Genomic DNA, 23628 nt, shown 5'->3' with positions numbered 1-23628 from the left:
AACTACTGGAGGTTTATACCAGTGGCTGGTTCAGACCTCACCACGTGCCTTGTCTTGTGTTCCCACACCTACACCTCCCTTCAACCTGTTCACCTGCCTCTCCCCTCAGTGCCCTTACAAGTGGACTCCTCAAAAATGTGGAAAAAGTTTTATTATTCTTTTGTAGGATGTTGGTGTCGCTGGCAATACCAGGATTTATTGCCTGTCCCTAAGTGCCCCTGAACTCATTAACTGTCCCGGCTATTTTCAGAGGGCAATTAAGAGTCGAACACAATTCTGTGGGTCAGCAATCACGGAGACCATCTTAGAGAGCTTCCCAAAGGGACACTGATGGAACCAGATGGGTTTTTACAACAATTGATGCTCACCATTACTGAAACTAGTTTTATACCTCAGTTTCTTGTCAAAATAATCCTGATTTTTGTGGCCATTTCTTTCTTGATACCTGAAAGCACAACCTGGGATCAAAGTTTTGACTTATTGAAAAGGTAGAAACTACACCAAGTCATTGAGTGTATTTAAGACAGTTGGATAGGTCCTTGATTAGCAACTGACCAGGCATTAACAGGGAGAATGGAGTTGAGAAACCTATCAGACATGATCGAATGGCAGAGCTAACATGACGGGCTAAACGGCCTAAATCTACTCCTGTATCTTATGGTCCATGTGTGAGTCAAATGGTGACAGGTGTGGAGGATGTCTGTAATGTGATGTGTGCTATGTCAACTCCAGCACCAACCTTGGTGAAACTGGGGCAGGTCATAGAGAACAGTGAGCTCCCTGCTGGAGATCTGTCGAGGTTCCTTACTGCTGGGGTTCTCCGTCATTGACCAGAATGTCCTACAGTTCCCGTGTCTCTGCGCGCAGATCTGATTATTGTTCACTTCCACAGTCAGCCCTTGGCCCATCCCGTCCAACAAGACGTTTGTGTACATGATTTGTTGCTGGTCAGTCAAACAGGAGACTGCTTCTGGGAACTGGAGGTCCTCCAGGTACGGGAATTTAGATTCTGATGTGTAAAACAGTCGGAATCCATTGATGTTCTTCAAAGTCTGCTCCTTCACCCTCTTGCCACGATAGTAGATTGTTATCTCAAACTCGGTTGCTGTGGAAACACAAGCTTTGTGTAAATATTTAAATATTCCATGTTCACTGTGATTCTTTGTATCCCAAACCTTTGGGCCAGTGTCTCATTTCACCCCAGTGAAACTGTAACCTTGTAAAACAAGACATGTTTGTTACCATACCATGACCACACTGTTAGTTACCAGGGTGGCACAGTGGTTAGCTATTGCTGCCTCAGAGCACCAGGGATCCGGGTTCGATTCCACCCTCAGGCAACTGTCTGTCTGGAGTTTGCACATTCTCCCAGTGTGTGTGGGTTTACACCGGGTGCTCCAGTTTCCTCCCACAGTCCAAAGATGAGCAGGTTAGGTGGATTAGCCATGGGAAATGTAGGATAGGGGTTGGGTCTGGTGGGTTGGTGTAGACTCAATGGGCCAAATGGCCTATGTCCACACTGTAAGGGTTCTATGATACTCTGAGACATAGAAGCAGAAGTCAGCCATCACACAAGACAGTGAAGATGGTATATGGTATGCTTTCCTTTATCGGTCAGAGTATTGAATATAAGAGTTGGGAGGTCATGTTGCAGCTGTACAGGACATTAGTTAGGCCACTATTGGAGTACTCCACGCAAAACTAGTCTATCTGCAATCGTAAGGATGCTTGAAGGTGAAAATTGAAAGGGTTCAGAAAAGATTTACAAGGGTGTTGCTGGGTTTGGAGGGTTTGAGCTATAGGGAGAGGTTGAATAGACTGGGGCTGTTTTCCCTGGAGTGTCAGAGGCTGAGGGGTGACCTTCTAGAGGTTTATAAAATCATGAGGGGCATGGATAGGGTAAATAGTCAAGTTCTTTTCCCTGGGGTGGGGGAGTCTAGATCTTGAGGGTATAGGTTTACGGTGAGAGGGAAAAGACATAAAAGGGACCTCAGGGGCAATGTTTTCACATAGAGGGTGGTGTTTGAATGGAATGAGCTGCCAGAGGAAGTGATGGAAGCTGGTACAGTTACAACATTTAAAAGGCATCGGGATGGGTATATGAATAAGAAGGGTTCACAACTCTATTTTGATTTAATCCCTGCCCTCCCCTTCACTGTTTAATCACCCAGCATTGTCCTTTGGTGTGAAGGGCACTGCTTATCACTGGCCACTCGGGTGTTTCCTATCTTCCTGGTGGTGGAAAATGAATAAAGATTGGTGCACTTTGTGCTTTCACTGTGTCTCACATCTACACACACACACACACACACACACACACACCATGGGTGCGGGGGAAAAAATAAGCACTACTGCAGTTAGGGGGTAGTGTGGGGGGAATAAAAAGGTTTAGAGGGATATGGGCCAAGTGCTAGCATATGGGACTAGATTGGGGTGGGATATCTGGTCGGCATAGACTATGACTCCACCCCCCCCCCATTCAATGAGATTATGGTTGATCTAATAACCCTAATTAAAATCTGCCTGCCTGTCTCCCTACATCAGACTTGAACAGCCTCAGTCTGACAACACAGAACTGATGTAATTACGATCAGCACCTCTTCACCCGTAGACAGCATTAACTTCTGATTAATTCCCTTCACAGCCAGGGTCACACCCTAGTCGTGTACTCCAAGGATTAAGTTATCAGATGAGGTGATGTAAAATAGCACTGTGTACCTTGGAACAGAGGACCAATGGTAAAAGGGATAATTTGAGTGGTATTTCCAGTTATCTTCAAGAATCTACAAAGAATCCCTCTCAATCCAGTCACCAAGTCCCCCTTTACTTACAGATGGAGAGTCCTTAACACTGCTCTAGCTCTCTCAGAATGAATAGAACCTCTGCCACTCCTGTTTTTTAAAGCTGTTTATGTTGCTTAAATAGTTGTAATTCAGGGAAGAAGTCATTCACTACACTATCCATGCTTTCTATTTGTTGTTGAAAGTTTGTGGAGAACTTTTATTGAAATGGAATACAGGGCTTGTTTGTTTCTCTCTACTATTGGTCATCCTCTGTTCTGCCTTTTTAGTTTCTTTCTCCTTTTGCTTCGATGTGACTGTATTTTTCAGTATTGTAGCCTTTCCAATGGGAGTGAACCTGCTTCCGAGGCTGGGTCTTTACGAATAAAAAGGACTGTCGTCAGGGAGCCGTTGCTCAGGAATCCGCACCTCCGTACTCGCGGGTTCGAGTGGCTGTCGGAGGGGAGGGCCGTGGCGGCGAGGGCGACCAGGGTCGGGGACGTGCTGGGTGCCGGGGGCCTGGGCTGGACGCTGCCGCAGGACATAGCGAGCAGGGTAGCGGAAGACGTCCGGTACGTGGCCACCGCCATCCGACGTCTTAAAACGGCGGTGCTCGGACCCGACGTAGTGCACCAGTTGGAGGACGCTCAGGTGTGCGGTGGGATCCCGTCCGCGCTCACCCCGGCCCGGACGGAATTTCACATTGGCCCCAAGGTCCCGTACTTCCCGCGGGAGCCTGTGCCCCACAACCTGAGCTGCCTCCGGAATTTTAATTTTGTCCCTTTTAAGGATATAAAAAGGAAGGCCCTGTATCGACTGCTGCTGCACACCGTCCACCTCTTCTCCCTCATCCACCGTCCGGACACCCCTTGGCGTGCCCATTTGCCACCGGGCGGTGGGGATCCCCAGTGGAGGGCTCTCTACGCGGGAGTCCTCCCCCTTTCTCTCGGGGATCTGGGGTGGAGGGTGCTGCACGCAGCAGTCCCCTGCAACTGCAGGTTGCGGTGGTTCATGGACTCCCAGCCCAACTGCTTGTTCTGTGGCGCTGTGGAGTCCGTGGACCATGTATATATTGGGTGTGGGCGTTTGCACTCCCTTTTTGATTTTCTTAAGAACCTTCTCCTCTGTTTTTTGGCTGCACTTCAGTCCCACGCTCCTGATCTTCGGGCACCCGGTACGGAGGAGGGAGGGCAGGTCTGAAGACCTCCTCGTGGGTCTGCTCCTGGGCCTGGCCAAACTGGCCATCAACAGGTCCAGGCAGCGGGCTGTGGAGGGGGTCGTTAGGGCCGACTGCCTGCCCCTCTTCTGGGGTTACGTTAGAGCCCGGGTGTCTCTGGAAAGCATAGAACAATACAGCACAGAACAGGCCCTTCGGCCCACGATGTTGTGCCGAACATTTGTCCAAGCTTAAGCACCTATCCATGTACCTATCCAAATGCCGCTTAAAAGGTCACCAATGATTCTGACTCTGCCACTCCCACAGGCAGCACATTCCATGCCCCCACCACTCTCTGGGTAAAGAACCCACCCCTGACATCCCCCCCATACCTTCCACCCTTCACCTTAAATTTATATCCCCTTGTAACACTCTATTGTACCTGGGGAAAAAGTCTCTGACTGTCTATCTATTCCCCTGATCATCTTATAAACCTCTATCAAGTCACCCCTCATTCTTTGCTGTTCCAACGAGAAAAGGCCGAGAACTCTCAACCTATCCTCGTACGACCTATTCTCCATTCCAGGCAACATCCTGGTAAATCTCTGCACCCTCTCCAAAGCTTCCATATCTTTCCCAAAGTGAGGCGACCAGAACTGCACACAGTACTCCAAGTGTGGCCTAACCAAGGTCCTATACAGCTGCAACATCACCTCACGACTCTTGAATTCGATCCCTCTGCTAATGAACACTAATACACCATAGGCCTTCTTAAAAGCTCTATCCACCTGAGTGGCAACTTTCAAAGATCTATGAACATAGACCCCAAGATCCCTCTGCTCCTCCATCTTACTAAGAACCCTACCGTTAACCCTGTATTCCGCATTCTTATTTGTCCTTCCAAAATGGACCACCTCACACTTGACAGGGTTGAACTCCATCTGCCACTCCTCAGCCCAGCTCTGCATCATATCTAAGTCCCTTTGCAGCCGACAACAGCCCTCCTCACTATCCACAACTCCACCAATCTTCGTATCATCTGCAAATTTACTGACCCACCCTTCGACTCCCTCTTCCAAGTCATTAATAAAAATTACAAACAGCAGAGGACCCAGAACTGATCCCTGCGGAACTCCACTTGTAACTGGGCTCCAGGCAGAATATTTACCATCTACCACCATTCTGTCTTCGACCGGTTAGCCAGTTCTCTATCCAATTGGCCAAATTTCCCACTATCCCATGCCTCCTGACTTTCCGCATAAGCCTACCATGGGGAGCCTAATCAAATGCCTTACTAAAATCCATGTACACTACATCCACTGCTCTACCCTCATCCACATGCTTGGTCACCTCCTCAAAGAATTCAATAAGACTTGTAAGGCAAGACCTACCCCTCTCAAATCCGTGCTGGCTGTCTCTAGTCAAGCAGTGTCTTTCCAGATACTCATAAATCCTATCCCTCAATACCCTTTCCATTACTTTGCCTACCACCAAAGTAAGGCTAACTGGCCTGTAATTCCTGGGGTTATCCCTATTCCCTTTTTTGAACAGGGGCACAACATTCACCACTCTCCCTTGTTGACAGTGAAGACGAAAAGATCATTGCCAACGGCTCTGCAATTTCCTCTCTTGCTTCCCACATAATCTTAGGATATATCCCGTCAGGCCTGGGGGACTTGTCTATCCTCAAGTTTTTCAAAATGCCCAACACATCTTCCTTCCTAACAAGTATCTCCTCTAGCTTACCACTCCATTTCATACTCTTCTCTTCAACAAAACCGTCCCTCTCATTTGTAAATACTGAAGAAAAGTACTCATTCAAGACCTCTCCTATCTCTTCCGACTCAATACACAATCTCCCACTACTGTCCTTGATCGGACCTACACTCGTTCTCGTCATTCTCATGTTTCTCACATACGCATAAAATGCCTTGGGGTTATCCTTGATCCTATCTGCCAGAGATTTTTCATGCCCTCTCTTAGTTCTCCTAATCTTTCTTCAGCTCCCTCCTGGCTATCCTGTATCCCTCCAACGCGCTGAACCTTGTTTCCTCAGCCTTATGTAAGCCTCCTTCTTCCTCTTTACTAGATATTCAACCTCCCTCGTCAACCAAGGTTCCCTCACACAACCATCTCTTCCCTGCCTGACAGGTACATACATATCAAGGACACATCGTATCTGTTGCTTGAAAAAGTTCCACATTTCAACGACATCCTTCCCTGACAGCCTATGCTCCCAATTTATGCTCCTCAGATCCTGTCTTGCAGTATCGTATTTACCCTTCCCCCAATTGTAAAATCTACCTTGTTGTGCGCACCTATCTCTCTCCATAACCAAGGTGACAGTCACAGAATTGTGGTCACCATCACCAAAATGCTCACCCACTAACAAGCCCATCACTTGTCCTGGTTCGTTACCGAGTACCAAATCCAATATGGCCTCCCCTCTGGTCGGACAATCTACATACTGAGTTAGAAAAGCTTCCTGGACACACTGCACAAACACCGCCCCATCCAATCTACTTGATCTAAAGAGCTTCCAATCAATATTTGGGAAGTTGAAATCGCCCATGACTACGACCCTGTGGCTTCTGCACCTTTCCAAAATCTGTTTCCCAATCTGTTTCTCCACATCTCTGCTGCTATCGGGGGGCCTATAGTAAACACCCAACAAGGTGACTGCACCTTTCCTATTTCTGACTTCAGCCCATACTACCTCCAGAGGCAGATCCCCCTCGATCTGTCTTTCTGCAGCCGTTATACCATTTCTAATTAGCAATGCCACACCCCCCTCCTTTTTTTAAACCACCCTCCCTAATCTTACTGAAACATCTGTAACCAGGAACCTCCAACAGCCATTCCTGTCCCTCATCTATCCACGTTTCCGTGATGGCCACAACATCGTAGTCCCAGGTACCGATCCACGCCTTAAGTTCACCCACCTTATTTCTGATACTCCTTGCGTTGAAGTATACACACTTGAACCCATCTCTGTGTCCGCAAGTATTCCCTGTCAGTGCTACCTTCTCCACAGCCTCCCGACATTCTTGGACATCCTGAAAAACAGCTAACCTACTTGCTGGACCACAAGTCCGGATCCCATCCCCCTGCCAAATTAGTTTAAACTCCCTCAAAGAGTGCTAGCAAACCTACCTCCCAGGATATTGGTGCCCTTCTGGTTCAGGTGAAACCCGTCCTGCTTGTACAGGTCCTACCTTCCCCAGAATCCAGTCCAATTGTCCAAATACCTGAAGCCCTCCCTCCTACACCATCCTTGCAGCCACGTGTTCAACTGCACTCTCTCCCTATTCCTTGCCTCACTGTCACGTGGCACCAGCAACAACCCAGAGATGACGACTCTGTCCATCCTAGCTTTTGGCTTCCAGCCTAACTCCCCGAGATCCTGAATGACCTCCCCACCCCTCTTCCTACCTATGTCATTGGTGCCAATGTGCACCACGACTTCTGGCTGCACACCCTCCCCCTTAAGGATTCTGAAGACACGGTCAGAGACGTCTCAGACCCTGGCACCCGGGAGGCAACAAACCATCCGAGAGTCTGGCCCATGTCCACAGAACCGCCTGTCTGTCCCTCTAACTATAGAGTCTCCTATAACTAGAGCTCTCCTCCTCTCCCCCTTTCCCTTCTGGGCCTCAGAGCCGGACCTCGTGCCAGAGACCCAGTCACTGCAGCTTACCCCTGCTAGGCCGTCCCCCCCAACAGTATCCAAAGCGATATACTTATTGTTGAGGGGAACAACCACAGGAGATTCCTGCACTGCCTGCTTCCTCCTCTTCCCACCTCTAACTGTTACCCAGCTACCCCTGTTCTCTGGTGTAACTATGTCCCTGTAGCTTCCATCTATCACCCTCTCGAATAATTTTCAGTTCATCCAACTCCAGCTCCAGTTCCCTAACGCAGTCTGTGAGGAGCTGGAGCTGGCTGCACTTCCTGCAGATGAAGTCGGCAGGAGCATCGGTGGTCACCCCTACCTCAAACATCCTGCAGGAGGAACATTCCACTGCCTGCGCTGCCATAACTCTACACTTAGTCTCCAAAAAACGAGAACACCAAGTAGCTTACCTTTTTTTTAAGGTTAGAGGAGGAGGGAGGGTGGAAGACAATGCACGTGTAGTGTCTCGGGTTCCTTCACCACTGAAATAACAAATTACTTACCTTCCCAACCGGCTTTGCGCTCCAACTTTACTTTCGCCCAGCTCCTGCTGCTCTCTGCTGCAAAAAGGAGTGTGCAGTGTCCACCGACACCCTTGAGCTATTCAGGGGGAAGTGGGCGCCGCAGGGAGTGGAGTGTATTATTTCCCTCTCCAACTCTACTTTGATTTAATCCCTGCCCTCCCCTTCACTGTTTGATCACGCAGCATTGCCCTTTGATGGGAAGGGCCACTGCTGGTCACTGGCCACTCGGGTGTTTCCTTTCTTCCTGGTGGTGGAAACTAAATAAATAAAGATTTGTAAACCTGTTGTCTTTCACTGTGTCTCACATCTGCACACACACACACACACCCCATGGGTGCTGGGGAAAATACTGCAGTTAAGCAGCAGTGTGGGGGAAAATATGGTATAACCCAGAAAAGGGCTGTTGTAGCAGGCTTCAGCCACTAGAGGGATGACATCACATAAACTTTGGTGCCAAACGAAAGAAATAAGATGGAACCAATAGATCTCTACACACACACACACACACAAGATTCTTTATGTCAGAAAATCAATTCTTAGTGCTTAAAATGCTTTTCTCCCCCCCAAACAGAAGGATTCCAAAGCTAAATTAACAGAACACCTTTGAAATAACTGCACAGAGGACTCCCTGATTGGTAGTATTAATCCAATCAGGAAACTCATCTTCCAGGAGGTCTCCCTGGCTGACCTCATTACAATCACTGCACTCTACACAGTGCAGAAATAGGCCAATCAGCCCACCGAGTCTGAACTGAGACCCTCCGAACAGAGACTCAACCCATCACTGACATGGTGTTTTCCCATGGCTAAACCACTTAATCTACACATCCCTGGACACTACAGACAATTTCCCATGGCCAATCCACCTGACCCGCACAGCTTTAGATTAGGAGGAAATCGGAGCACCTGGAGAAAACCCACGCAGACACGGGGGGGAGGAAACAGTGTGCAAACTCCACACAGTCACCGGAAGCTGGAACTGAACCTGGGTCCCTGATGCTGAGAGTGCACTAACCGCTGTGCTGCCCCAGTAGATGGACAGAAATTGTTTCCACTGGCACACAAAGTCTACAAGCTGCATGCAGATCTTTCAGAAGTGAAATTAGATATAACCTTCACACACAAGGTGTAGTCCGGTTTTGAAACTCTCTCCCTCAAATGGCAATCAGTTTGGAGTTGAGGCTGAGATGAGATCAGCTATGATGGTATAGACTGGTGGAGCAGGTGTGAGGGGCTGAATGGCCTACTCCTGCTCCTAGTTCTGATGTCCCCTCACTCAGTACCGTACTGGAACAAATCAGTAACTGAGCGGGATTCACATTTACAATCTTGTGTCTCACACAACCGCAATTAAAAGATACAACTTGTACTTTCACAGAACCTTTCACGAGTTTCCGACCTGCTTTAACAGCTTCCAAGGAGAATCAGAATTCCTTACTGGACGAGACAGTAATCTTTGTCCAGACCATGCCTATCTGGAAGTTAGAGGGACTTGAAGTTAAACCTGTTAAATACCCATTATTTGTGTACAGAACGCGTAGGCTGAAGGAGAGAAAAAAAAAAGACCGGAAAATTAAAACTAACCGAGGTGTCCATTCTGGAAATAGCCCCTCATCTGTGTTTGAAACTCGCCAACGTTTGGGATGACCATGTTGGGACCTTCGACTGCAAGTGGCATCGCACAGGCAGCATCTGCACCGGCAGTGGGCTGGCCACTGGGGTCTATTTGACTCAGGTTGTTTGGAGCCACAGCATAGTCTGGAGCATAGTCCGAAGGATACAGGGCTGCTCCCAGTTCCATCATGGTTCCTTCTTCACTGCCCCCTGAGATGAGATAGGCACCAGATTAATTTGCGACAAGGTCCACTCCGGTTCTTGCTGTCCGCCATTGGGCCTTTTGGACCCTCCGTGGACAACAGCTGGTGGCATAGAGAATGGCCACCCCCCCCCACCCCCGACAGGCCATCAGCCCCACCCAGACTCAGTGGAACCTCTGAGGTGAAGTTAACTTGCCCCTAATCTCAACACCATGGGGGAGCATTCCATTGTTGGAGGAGGGACAGTTCAAAGTGAAGTGCAAAGACACTTGGGAGTTCTAGTCCAGGATTCTCTCAAGGTAAACTTGTAGGTTGAGTCAGTAGTTAGGAAGGCAAATACAGTGAGGGCATTTATTTTGAGAGAACTTGAATATAAAAGCTGGAATGTACTTCTGAGGTTCAAGGCTCTGGTCAGACCACATTTGGAGTATACTGTGCAGTTTTGGGCCCCATATCTCAGGAAGGATGGACTGGCCTTGGAGCATGTTCAGAGAAGGCTCACGAGAATGGTGCCAGGAATGAAAGACATAACGTATGAGGAATGTTTGAGGACTCTGGGTTTCTATTCATTGGAGTTTAGAAGGATGAGAGGGGATCGAATTGAAACATACAGAATATTGAATGGCTTGGACAGAGTAAATGTTGGGAAGATGTTTCCATTGGTAAGAGGGACTAGAACGCAAGGGCATAGCCTTAAAGTAAAGGGAAGGCCTTTTAGAATGGAGATAAGGGGAAACTTCTTCAGCCAGAGATTGGGGAATCTGTGGAATTCACTGCCAGAGAAGGATGTGGAGGCCGGGTCATTGAGTATATTTAAGACTGAAATAGATAGGTTTTTGAGTAGCAAGAGGATCAAGGGTTACGGGGAGAAAGTGAGAGAATGGGGTTGAAAAGCCTATCAGCCACGATTGAATGGTGGAGCAGACTCGATGGGCTGAATGGCCTAATTTCTGCCCTTATGGTCTTATAGTTCCTGGGCCACGGGAGCAGGTTTCTGGTAGCCACAAAAGCAATGCCAGGGAGAATGGCTAGACAGTGGATTACAGCATTGTCAAGGATGGTCTATTTAAGGGTGGAGCAGAATTTTGGAATCAACTTATTCAGGAGAGATCACTATACACAGTGGTGGGATTTGTGCCTGGGACTCCTGGCTCAGATGTAGGGACACTACCATCACCTCAAAAGAGCCCCTAAGAATGGACCAGACCTGTTTTCTGAACAACCTGTTCAAAAGATGTTATTACCCCCATTTTGGAGCAGGAGAGACTTGAACCCAGACCTCCTGGTTTAGGAGTAGGGTCACTACTACAGTACCCAAATAGCCCCATAGCATGCTCCACAGATAACAGGCAGCAGTGTATGCTCATTGGAGCATATGTTTAGGGACTAGTTTTCTTTGATAGGGTAGTGTACCCTTAATGGGTTTTGCACGTATATTATTCGATTGGAAACATGGGGTGATTTACTACTGGTGGTTACTAGATGGGGAAAAAAAACAAAATGGGTGATTTGGTGATGGGGAATAACATATCAATCATATGTAAGAGAACTTTTGGATACGGGATTAAAAGTAAAGGAAAGAGCCTTGTCTTTTGTAAGGTTATTTTGGGGAGACAGTGTGTCCCTACCTCACAGCCAAGATGCCCCAGGTTGGAGTCCAATCTACTCCAAAAGCATGTAACAACATATTTTCAGATTTAACTTGTTCAGACATATCAGCAGCTTGTTGCTGGTGTGTGAAATTCTCACCTGCCCCAGAGTGGTGTCCTGACAGGTTGGTTTGTTTTTCCTGTGTTTTTACTTTAAGAAAGGGCCAGTTTTTCCCCCAGAACAGGGGAGTTGGTTAGAGAGCAGACTGCGGTTTGCATTAAATTATGAAATGCAAGCAAACCGTTGTGGAAAGCAGACAGACTCTAGCTTTGGATAACCCGGCAACTTCACAGCAGGCCAGCCCACAACCAGAGAACTCAGGTTCATCTGTCACTGGGGTTGGGTTAACTCAGTACTTCAGGTGAAGGTGGAGTTTGCGTGCTGAGGTTTTCAATAGAAGAACTTTTTTTTTGAAATTCATTCACGGGATGAGGGATTCAGTGCCTAGGTCAGCATTATTGCCCATCCCTAATTACCCAGAAGGCAGTTAAGAGTCAATTCACATTGCTGTGGGTCTGGAGTCACGTGTAGGCCAGACCAGGCATGGATGGCAGTTTCCTTCCCTAAGGGGCATTAGTGAAACAAATTAGTTTTACTGACAATCGATTTATGGTTATTATTAGACTCATCATTTACAAATTTTTATTGAATTCAAATTCCACCATCTGCCTTGTGGTGAGATTCAAACCCAGGTCCCCAGTACATTTCTTGAGTCTCTGGATTGGCAATTCAGCAATAATAGGGCTAAGCCATCACTTCCCCTTCCTCTCTAAATACCCCAGCTCCTATCTCCATGGAGACTGGTCCTTCAACCCCATTGTTATGCTCCTGTTGATGCCCTCAGTTCCACAGTCCCCAGATATTTAAGGGAAAAACAAAAACAAAAACCCTTAAAATTCCATCCCTCCCCTACCATTTTCTGTCAGACGGTAAAGTCTTGTTGCTCAAAATGTCCAAAGCAATGCATGAACCCTGACCTTTGGAGGTCAGAGGTGAGAGTGTTAGCCACTGAGTCAGCAAGGGGGAGGGAGCTAATGGAGAAAAGGCAAACTAATTACCCCCAAAGGGATAGCGACGGTTTGCCCCCGCCCAACACCCCATGCCTGAAGGTACAAAACCAATTGGTCACCCCATTGAATCTTGAACAACCGTAAGATTGGGGGGAGGGGGGGGTGGGGGGGGTGGGGGGGGGGGGGGGGTGGTGGTGGTGTCAGTGCTTGAATTGGCCTCAGTGCCCTTTTGTAAAAATCCACTTGCGATTGACTATTTTCATCGGCGGGGAAAAGCCGAGGGTTTTAGCGATATCAAAGACACAGACAGCTATAGTATGATAGAGACGAAACAAAGTTGCTTACCTGACTCCCAGTCGAATATCGTCATGTCTCGCAAACTGCTCTCCAGGGTCCCCTGCTGAAAGACAGAGTTAAGATTATCCCACGGAGCAAACTAACACCACTCCCTCAGAAAACACAACTCCGATTCCAAGCCTGATCAACTTGGTAATGACTCTAGCAAGGTCATCCCAATGGATCTCATAGCATATGAGTTCCCTGATTGAACCAGTTTAATCGCCCCAATCAGGGAGCCCTGGCTGACAGATATATCCTGGAGTGTCAGAGGTTCTGTTCACTCCGAGAGCTGGCCCTGAGGGAGCGAGGTCAGTGTCGAGGATTCTCAATTTGTAAATAAAAGGGATCCTAGTGACGGGATACCAGCTTCTGTGGAGATATTTCAGACACTTTCACGAGAATCTTCCAGCCACTGAATATTGTGAAGGGATCCTCTAGCCTCAGTGGGTAGCCCTGGCAACTTATGATCTCTGGGGAACAATTCAAGATCCAGGTAAGTATCTTCTCCCCCCCACCAGGAACAAGATAATGGAGTGGCCTAATCTAAGTTGTTAATATTACAAAGGGGTGTGTGACTGGGTGGACTCAGGAAAGATGTCTCCACAGGGAATTAGAGAGGAGTGAGGGATCAGTTACACAACTTGGCAGTGTTGTGTGAAAGTTAGCAACCCATTTAGTCTTATTCCATAATGGCATCAGCATCAGCTGATATCAAGGTGGAATAAATTAGACAAGTAGACTACTGGACAGGCTTTTGAGTTGATCCTAGAATCATTGAGTCATACAGCATGGAAACAGTCCAACCAGTCCATACCAACCACAGTCCCACACCAAACCAATCTCACCTACCTGTACTTTGCCCATATACATCCAAACATTTCCTATTCATGTACTTATCCAAATGTCTTTTAAACATTATAACTGTACCTGCACCCACCACTTCCTCTGGAAGTTTATTCCACACACAAACTACTCTGTGCCCCTAATGTCTGTTTAAATCTTTCTCCTCTGACCTTAAATATATGCCCCCGATCTTGAAATCCCTCAGTCTAGGGAAAAGACACCTGCCATTCACCTTATCTATGCCCCTCATGATTTTATAAACCTCTACAAGGTCACCCCTCAACCCCCTATACTCCAGTGAAAAAGGTCCCAGACTATCCAGTGTCTCCTCATAACTCAAACCCTCCATTCCCAGCAGCTTCCTGGTAAATCTCTGCTGAGCCCTCTCCAACTTAATACTATCCTTCCTATAACAGGGCGACCAGAACTGGACACAGTACTCCAGAAGAGGCCTGTACAACCTCAACATGATTAGATTAGATTCCCTACAGTGTGGAAACAGGCCCTTCGGCCCAACAAGTCCACACCAACCCTCCGAAGAGTAACCCACCCAGACCCATTTCCCTCTGACTAATGCACCTAGCACCATGGGCAGTGTCCCATGGCCAATTCACCTGACCTGCACATCTTTGGACTGTGAGAGGAAACCGGACCACCCAGAGCAAACCCGCACAGACACGGGGAGAATGCCTGAGGCTGGAATCGAACCTGGGACCCTGGTGCTGAGAGACAGCAGTGCTAACCATGTGCCACCCCCAACATGATGTCCCACCTTTCACTGGATGAGATCCATGGCCATTATGAAGCTGCAGAAATCAAACGAGGTAGAAATATTAAAGCAGTTGTGTTGAAAAACGCAAGCATGAGAAGGAAGCGCTTCAGAAAGCTCCGGAAGAAAAACGGTCAGCTTCAGGAAAAACGGCAGAAGAGGAACTGACCAATGGTGGAGCTAACAGTGAGAGCTGTGACGCCCAAGTGGGTGTGCTGAGGGGAGAAGGAAAATCAGGTGGAAGAAATGTGAGAGAGTAAAAAGAGGTCAAAGAACAAAGTGAAGGTGAGCTCCATGTCAATTTTGTTTTTACTTTGTTCAGAATTTGAGGATTTTCAAACCTACGCAGAGGTGTTTGATTTTTAAATAGTCAGTGTGGGAACTCCCCCTCATTCGTAGTAATGCTGGAAAGTGTGGAACACTGAACAAACAGGGTTTTGTATCCTTTTTGTCAGTAATCCAGTGGATTATTCTTCCCTTGCCTCCCAGACCCCAGAGTAGATAACAGCACGCCGCCCACCCCCCATTTAAACCCCGACAGCCCCTCACCCACCAATCACCCAGAGGGACAATTAAGAGCCAATTACACAGCTGTAGGTATGAGGTCACTTGTAATGCAGACGAGGTAAAGATGGCAATTTCCTTCCCGAGAGGACATTAGTGAACCAGATGGGATGTTCCTGACAACGGATTCATGGTCATCATTCGATTCTTAATTCCAGATATTTTTTGTAATGAATTCAAATTCCATCATATGCTGTGGCAGGATTTGAACCTGGGTCCCCAGACATTAAAATGCCAACCCTCCCCTATCATCTTCTGCCCAAACAGTTAAACCGGAGTCTCTGGATTAACACTTATGCCTGAAACATCGATTCTCCTGTTCCTTTGATGCTGCCTGACCTGCTGCGCTTTTCCAGCAACACATTTTTAAGCTCTGATCTCCAGCATCTTCAGTCCTCACTTTCTCCTCTCTGGATTAACAGTCCAGCGATAATACCACCAGGCCATTACCTCACTTTTATTCACGTGAAGCACGAACAGCAGCTTGGATCGGATGGGCTGAATGGCCCCCATTGTTGCGCTGGAAACTGCTCATTCACAAAACCCCACAGTCAGTGGGTCATCGAACGTCGTGAATTGTAACACGTACCACGTTTGGGGATGAGCCCGAGGAGAGTCCAGGGCTGGCGCTGTCAATGGCAGGACTGACTTCCTCACTCTCCTCCTCGGCACTGGCCCCACTCTGCTGGCCTTTCAGTGAAAAAGAACAAGGCTTTCAGTGAGACACAGTCAACTTTATAACTTCACACAGCAGGAGAGAGTACAGAAACCTAGGCACTCATACTATGTCAGTGCCAATGGCAGGTCTTTCTCTGTAATCTCTCAGGAGTCGCTGGCCTGGTGAGTATTTATTGCCCATCCCTAATTGCCCTTAGGCCGAGTGGCTCCCTAGGCCACTTCAGAGGGCAGGTAAGAGTTAATAACAATCACATCATCAGGGGTCTGGAGTCATGTGTAGACCAGACCGGGCAAGTGCAGCAGATTTCTTTCCTGAAAATATTTTAATGAATTAGATGGATCCATATATGGATCCACAGTTGAATTCGACCAGCTTTCTCAGTCATTGAGAGGCATCAAAGAATCTGACCAAAAACAAACAAAACAAAAGTGTTGGAGATCACAGCAGGACCGGCAACATCCATGGAAAGAGACAGAGAGACAGCCAGCTAATGTTTCAAGTCTAAATGACCTTTCGTCAGAACTGAATCTGATACCAAAGTCTGAAGATTGGGCAGGTTCAAGGGAATCGGGAGCAAATCTCCTCGCTGGGTGGAGTCATACCTGGCACACAGATGGTCACGGTTTAGATTAGATTAGATTAACTTACAGTGTGGAAACAGGCCCTTCGGCCCAACAAGTCCACACCGACCCGCCGAAGCGCAACCCACCCATACCCCTACATCTACCCCTTATCTAACACTATGGGCAATTTAGCATGGCCAATTCACCTGACCTGCACATCTTTGGACTGTGGGAGGAAACCGGAGCACCCGGAGGAAACTCACGCAGACACGGGGAGAACGTGCAAACTCCACACAGAGAGTCGCCTGAGGCGGGAATTGAACCCGGGTCTCTGGCGCTGTGAGGCAGCAGTGCTAACCACTGTGCCACCGTGCCACCCACCGCCTCCAACCTCAATGTCCTTGAACCTAGCACTGCCTGATTCTACCTCCTACCAAAGATTCACAAACCTGACTGCCCCGGTCGACCCAATGTCTCGCCTGTGCCTGTCCCATTGAACTCCTGTGTTCCTATTTCCACACCAACCTGTCCCCCTTAGTCCAGGAGCTCCCTACCTATGTTCATGACACCGCCATCATAACACCGTTGGTTGTTCAAGATCAGTCACGTCAACTCCAGGACATCTCATCAGGCGTTCCTCAGAGTCAATACTTGATAATCAATTTGTTCAGAAATGGTACTGCACACTTCTGAGCCAGGTGGGGCTTGAACCTGGGCCTCTTGGTTCAGAGTTATGGACAATACCACTGCACCACAAGTGTCCCGATTCCCCACATTAGTCTCCTAGGCCCAACCATCTTCAGCTGCTTCATCAATGACCTTCCCTCCACTATAAAGGCCTGAAGTGGGGATGTTCATCACCATTCGTGACTCCTCAGATACTAAAGCAGTCCATGCTCAAATGCAACAAGATCTGGACAATATCAAGGCTTAGACTAACAAATGGTAAGTCACACAAATGCCAGGCTATGACCATCACCCACAAGAGACAATCTAATCACTGCCCCTTGACATCACCAAATCCCCCACTACTATCAACATCCTGGGGATTAACAATGACCAGAAACTCAACTGAACTCATTACACAAACACAGTGGCTACAAGAGCAGATCAGTGACTGGGAATACTGTAGTCACCCACCTCCTGACTCCCCAAAGCCTGTCCACCATCTACAAGGCACAAGTCAGGAGTGTGATGGAACACTCCCCCACTTGCCTGGATGGGTGCAGTCCCAACAACACTCAGGAAGCTTGACACCATCCAGGACAAAGCAACCGCTGGATTGGCACCACCCCCACAAGCATCCACTCCCTCCACTCTATAGCAGCAGTGTGTAACCATCGACAAGACGCACTGCAGACACTCAACAAGGCTCCTTCGACAGCACCTTCTAAAACTATGACTTCACCCACCTAGAAGGGAAAACGTAGAAGAGAGGAGCAGGAGTAGGCTATTCGGCCCTTCAAACCTGCTTTGATATTCAATTGTGATCATGGCTGATCATGTGGCTCAATAACCTGCTCCCACTTTCTCCCCAGACCCTTTGATCCCTTCAGGCCTAAGAACTACACCGAACTCCTTCTCAGAATATTTTGTCCTCAACCAAAGGACATGAACAGCAGGTACATGGGAAAACCACCCCCTGCCAGTTCCCTTCCAAGCCACTCACCATCCTGGCTTGGAAATATATCGCTGTTCCTTCAGCGTCGTTGGGTCCAAATCCTGTAGTTACCTCCCTAAGGATATTGTGAGTCTATCTCCAGCCCATGGACTACAGCAGTTCAAGGCGGCAGCTCACCCCCACCTTCCCAATGGCAACTAGGCAACTAAATATTGTCCAGTCAGAATAATAAATAAATTGTCCCATTCAGAGGCTTGAGAACATAGTCTCTTGTAGCCTTGAGAGAGCAGAATACTCACCAATGCTCCGGATCTCATAAATCAGGTGAGGTCTCTCAGAATTATTCCTACTGTCAACCACGCGGTGAAAATGCTTCTTCCGATTCAGAGCACTGCGAAAATTTCTCTTCCATACAATCGGGTCAGGAACATCAATCCCTGGCTTATATCGGCCACTTGCTATCGCCCAAGCCTGTGGAATATTTAAAATGTATTCATCCTTACCCTGCTGAACTCAGCTTCCACACAGACCTCTCAGTCTTGAATAAACAGGAACTTAAGCAACCATTACTACTGATCTTGGATTGTACAGAAATGAAAACAGAAATTGCTGGAAAAGCTCAGCAGGTCTGGCAGTGCCTGTGGAGAGAAATCAGAGTTTACATTCCGGGTCAAGACCTGAAACATTAACCTTGATTTCTTCGCAGCACTGGTGGTATGGGGGGAGCATGGCTGCCTTCCAAGCAGTTGACCCGGGTTCGATTCCCGGCCATCACAAGCTGAGCCTTTATTTTAAAAAGAAACAAAATCAACAATCCTGATTTCTCTCCACAGATGCTGCCAGACCTGCTGAGCTTTTCCAACAATTCCTGATTTACAGCATCCACGGTTCTTTCAATGCTATATAGTTACACAGTAAGAAATGTTACTCTGCTGAATTAATGGATACAAGTTTGTTTCTCTTTCTATGTACTCAGAAGTGCTATCACACACAATTGAGCGACCCTCCCACCTTCAAAATCACCATGACATTTTTCTTGCTTTTTTTAAAAACTACTATCCACCACCAGCCCTTGCAGACAACCCAATATTCACACACAGAGTCCATTACGGAAACTACATACCAACGGTTTTTTTTTTGAAAAGCAGGGGAATAGAATTAGACACAATCAGGACTACTTCAAAAAAATCAAGCCACCAATCATTTTTGGACAAGTAGGAAGTTGACACAACTGCACCTCAAATATTTTGAAGTCATCTTCAGAAACGTCGTGCCTCGAGCGATGTTTCCAGGGGATCTGGAATCGAGTTTTCTCCGCATTCAGCCAATAGAGGCCAGGGTACAGCCCACTGTTTATCTGCTCAATAAGCCAATCACACAACAACGGCTTCTGGGAACCCATTCTGTCGGGATCAAAGGAAAAAGTAGGGATTTTTAAAAATTTTGTTCATGGGATATGGGCATATATGAATAGGAAGGGTTGAGAGAGACACGAGCCAGTGCTTACAAATGGGACTAGATTAATTTAGGGATGTCTGGTCAGCATGGACGAGTTGGGCTGAAGTGTCTGTTTCAGTATGGCCGTTCAGACCCAAAGCAATGTGGCTGGTTCTTGAGTCACATGAAGGCCAGACTGGGTAAGGATGGTAGTTTCCTTCCCTGAAGGACATTAGTGAACCAGATGGGATTTTCCGACAATCAGCAACAGATTCACAGTCATCAAATTAGACTCTTAATTCCTGATCCTATTATTGAATTCAAATGCCAGCAGCCGCCCTGGTGGGATTCGAACCTGGGTCCCCAGAACATGACCTGGGTCTCTGGATTAATAGCTCAGCAATAATGCCACTAGGCCATCATGTCCCCAGGGAGCTGAAGCTTTGGAGCAAAATCAATGAGGAGGAATAATCTCTTGGGTGGGTGGGAGAGGGTGGGGTTGGTGATGAAGAGGGGCAGAAATGAGTACGCAGCACAGAGAGGACAAGAAAAACATTTTTGGAAAATGTGACGCAACGCGAATCAGATTTTCTGACGTCAACTGAGATCTTTCTTCAACGTTCCCTCAGCTCGATGATCATACATGGAATCCCTACAGTGAGGCAAAAGGCCACTCCCTTACCCCAAGACTGTGATCCTGTGACTAAGGGAAGCACCTCTCAGCGTCCACTCGATCAAGAAAGAAAGGCATACATTTACATAGCAACCATCCCAGCCACTAGATGCCTCAAAATGCTTTATTGCCACCGAAGTTCCTTGGAAGCGAGCCACAAGATGCACAGCAAGATTCCACAGACATAGTGAGCAGATTGTTTGTTTGGATGTTTCCTGGTCCACCTGCTCAGAGACGTTATTACACCCCACTACAGCAGGTGGGATTTGAATCCAGGCCTGCTGGTCCAGGGGTAAGGACACTACCCCTGCACCTTAAGTGCCCTGAGCAAATTTGCTCCTCACAATGCCTTCCATTCCAGCGGTAGGGACACCACCACTGTACCACAAGAGGACCCCTCTTGCTCTGAATTTTTTTTATTTGAACCCATTTTCAGAGACGTTATTGCACAGCTCTAGAGCATGTTGGGAGGGAACCCAGGCCTCCACTCAAGAGGCGGGGACATTACAACTATGCCACAAGTGCCCTTAGTTACTTTCTTTGTATTGATGGGAATAATTACCAGCTCAAATCATCCAAGAATATAATCGCCTGCACTTTCTCCTCGACTTGTCCAACATTGTAAATATCAGGCTGAACTTTAACCCTGTTGTCGGGAAATGGAGGGGAATTTGGAGCTGTAGGGAGTTACATCCAGCTGCTTTGGACACATTTACGGCTCCGTCTCCCAGCTCCAAATCCAAGCATGATATTTTGCCAATCCATTAATGAAGCAACCCTGAATTTCATAAAGGCTGTGAATTACAGTGTCCTGTGCTTTTTCATAGAAGAATCGTAGAATGTGGAAGCAGGCCATTTGGTCCATCAACTCCACGCTGACCCTCTGATAAGCTTCTTGTCCAGGCTCACCCTCATCACTCTGCATTTCCCATGGCTAATGCACCTAACCTACGCATCCTGGACTGAGAGGGGAAACCCACACAGACACAGGGTGAATGTGCAAACTCCACACAGACAGTCACCCAAGGCTGTGATTGAACCCAGGTCCCCAGCGCTATGAGGCAGCCGTGCTAACCACTGAGCCACCGTGCTGCACTTTTTCCTATCCCTTGTGTTTGCAAATGAAAAAGAGCTATGTTACCATAGTCCAACCAGGCCATAGGGCTACTCTCTCATTGGAGACAGAGTGAGAAAGTGAGACAACTGGTGGGGTTTTAAGCTGAGGGTCACCTCACCTCAGGCGAGAGGAGACAGTGAGAAGGAGAGTCCCTCACCAGCGCGGGAATTGAACCCACTCTGTTGGCATTATAAACCAGCTGTTCAACCACTTGAGCTAAATGATAAAATTTAAAGCAAACAGCTAAAAGGGGTTATTATTTGCAAAAGATATCCATTATGGTTAATCGCGGAACCATTATGGTGCAGAAAGAGGCCATTGGATCACTACATGTGGAGCTGATATCATTGCGCCTTACGGTGGTGAGTGACATTATCAACTCATCCCAGTCCATGCGCAGCAGTGCAGCCAATGTGTCTGCATGTGGACCATTGGCGATTCCTGCAGAAACGTTCATCACCTCTACCATCCCACCATCCTCCCGTAAAAACGCTAACCCTTACTCCCAATTCCTCCACCTCCGCTGCATCTGCTCAGAACATCCCAGATGGCCTCCTATTTCATGGACTGCAATTTCCCCTTCCACGTGATCAACAATGCCCTCCAGTACATTTCCACCACTTCTTGCACCTTCAATCCCATCCCTCCAATCACAACAATGATAGAACCCCCCCACCCTGGTCCTCACCTTCCATCCCACCAACCTCTGAACACAACGCAGCCTCCTCTGCCACCTACAGTCAGACCCCACCACCACAGATATGTTTCCCTCACCACCCTTTTCAGCATTCTGCAGAGGCCATTCCCTCCGCAGCTCCCTCATTAGCTCTACACCCCCCCACCAACCCACCCTCCCCTCCTGGCACCTTCCCCTGCCACCACGAGAGGTGTAAAACCTGCGCCCACACCTCCCCCCCTCATCTCCATCCAAGACCCCAAAGGATTCTTCTACATTTGACAGAGATTTTCGTGGTCTCCTCCACATTGGGGAGGCAGGACGCCAACTTGCGGAACGTTTCAAAGAACATCTTTGGGACACACGCACCAATCTACTGCCCTGTGGCCGAACACTTCAACTCCCCCTCCCACTCCACTAAGGACATGCAGGCCCTGGGCCTTGTCCATCGCCAAATCCTAACCACCAGACTTCTGGAAGAAGGATACCTCATTTTCTAAGATTAGATTAGATTCTCCACAGTGTAGAAACAGGCCCTTCAGCCCAATAAGTCCACACCAACCCTCTGAACAGTAACCCACCCAGACACATTTCCCTCTGGTTATTACACTTCACACTACGGGCAATTAAGCACTGCCAATTCACCTAACCTGCACATCTTTGGATTGTGGGAGGAAACTGGAGCACCCGGAGGAAACCCACACAGACACAGGGAGAATGTGCAAACTCCACACAGACAGTCACCAGAGGCTGGGATTGAACCTGGGTCCCTGGTGCTGTGAGGCAGCAGTGCTAACCACTGAGCCACCGTGCCACCTTGGGACCCTCTACCCACACAGAATCAAAGCCGATTTCACTGGTTTCCTCCACCCTTCTTATCCCAGATCCAACCCTGCAACTTAGCGCCGCCCTCTTGACCTGTCCATCTTCCTTCCCACCTATCCACTCCACCCTATCACCATTACTCCCCACCTTTATTTACCTATCACCTTCCTAGCTGCCTTCCCCCAGCCCCAACCCTACCATTCATCTCAGTGTCCCCTTTGGCCTCATTCCTGATGAAGGGCTTATGCTCGAAACGTTGACTCTCCTGCTCCTCGGATGCTGCCTGACCTGCTGTGCTTTTCCAGCAACACCCTTTTTGACTCCGACCTGCAGCCCTCACTCCCCCCACCGTCCCGTCTGTTTTATTACCACCAATTGCTGGAGATCGATCTGTTTCTCCGGCGAGGACTGTTAAAGGATTGATTCGTGTTAACTGCAGCACCACCACCCCCACACCACACCAGCCCCTCCCCTCCTCCTCTCCTCTCCTCCTCCTCTCCCCTCCTCCTCTCCCCTCCTCCTCCTCTCCTCTCCTCCTCTCCCCTCCTCCTCTCCTCTCCCCTCCCCTCCCCTCCTCCTCTCCTCTCCTCCCCTCCTCTCCCTATCTCAGGGAAGTGAACGAAAGCATCTTTACCTGGAGCGTTATTTTCAAAGAGTCTACTTCAATCTTGCAGCAGCCACTGAATTGTTGCAGGACACAGCGATGCCAGGTTTTGGGGCCAATTTCCCCCCCGAACCAGATCATATCTTACTTTCACTTCGGGATTTCCTCTGGCCAGCCAATCGCTTATAAACGCCAGCCAGCTCCACCTTCCCTGACATCAGTTCCTCTGGTTTCTCTCGAAGTCTTAAAGGGAAGTTTCCCCAGCTCTGCTGTCCTGGATTTCAGGATTGCCCAAGAGCGAAAGTTTC

The 23628-nt window shown here is 48.2% G+C and overlaps 1 protein-coding gene across 4 annotated transcripts in view; it reads right to left on the bottom strand.

Annotated features, from left to right (window-relative positions):
* irf3 (interferon regulatory factor 3) overlaps window positions 1-23628 on the bottom strand; it is a 26432-nt gene extending 2804 nt beyond the window's left edge. Inside the window, exons 1-7 of one of the 4 annotated variants that reach the window (XM_072588875.1) lie at window positions 23351-23486; window positions 19226-19391; window positions 18288-18459; window positions 15715-15815; window positions 12956-13010; window positions 9718-9957; window positions 740-1105 (exon numbers count right to left, since the gene is read on the bottom strand). In XM_072588875.1, the coding sequence (XP_072444976.1) occupies window positions 740-1105; window positions 9718-9957; window positions 12956-13010; window positions 15715-15815; window positions 18288-18459; window positions 19226-19390 (1099 nt within the window). In that variant the 5' untranslated portion in view covers window position 19391; window positions 23351-23486. Of the gene's footprint in view, window positions 1-739; window positions 1106-9717; window positions 9958-12955; window positions 13011-15714; window positions 15816-18287; window positions 18460-19225; window positions 19392-23085; window positions 23172-23350 lie in introns of those variants that run through there. The other 3 variants (XM_072588877.1, XM_072588876.1, XM_072588878.1) reach the window with 3 other exon arrangements.

This window comes from Chiloscyllium punctatum, chromosome 18 (genome assembly GCF_047496795.1).
Source record: "Chiloscyllium punctatum isolate Juve2018m chromosome 18, sChiPun1.3, whole genome shotgun sequence".
In the NCBI taxonomy this organism is placed as follows: domain Eukaryota; kingdom Metazoa; phylum Chordata; class Chondrichthyes; order Orectolobiformes; family Hemiscylliidae; genus Chiloscyllium; species Chiloscyllium punctatum.
The sequence above is the reverse complement of the archived record's forward strand: the minus strand, read 5'-3'. Positions and strand labels throughout refer to the sequence as shown.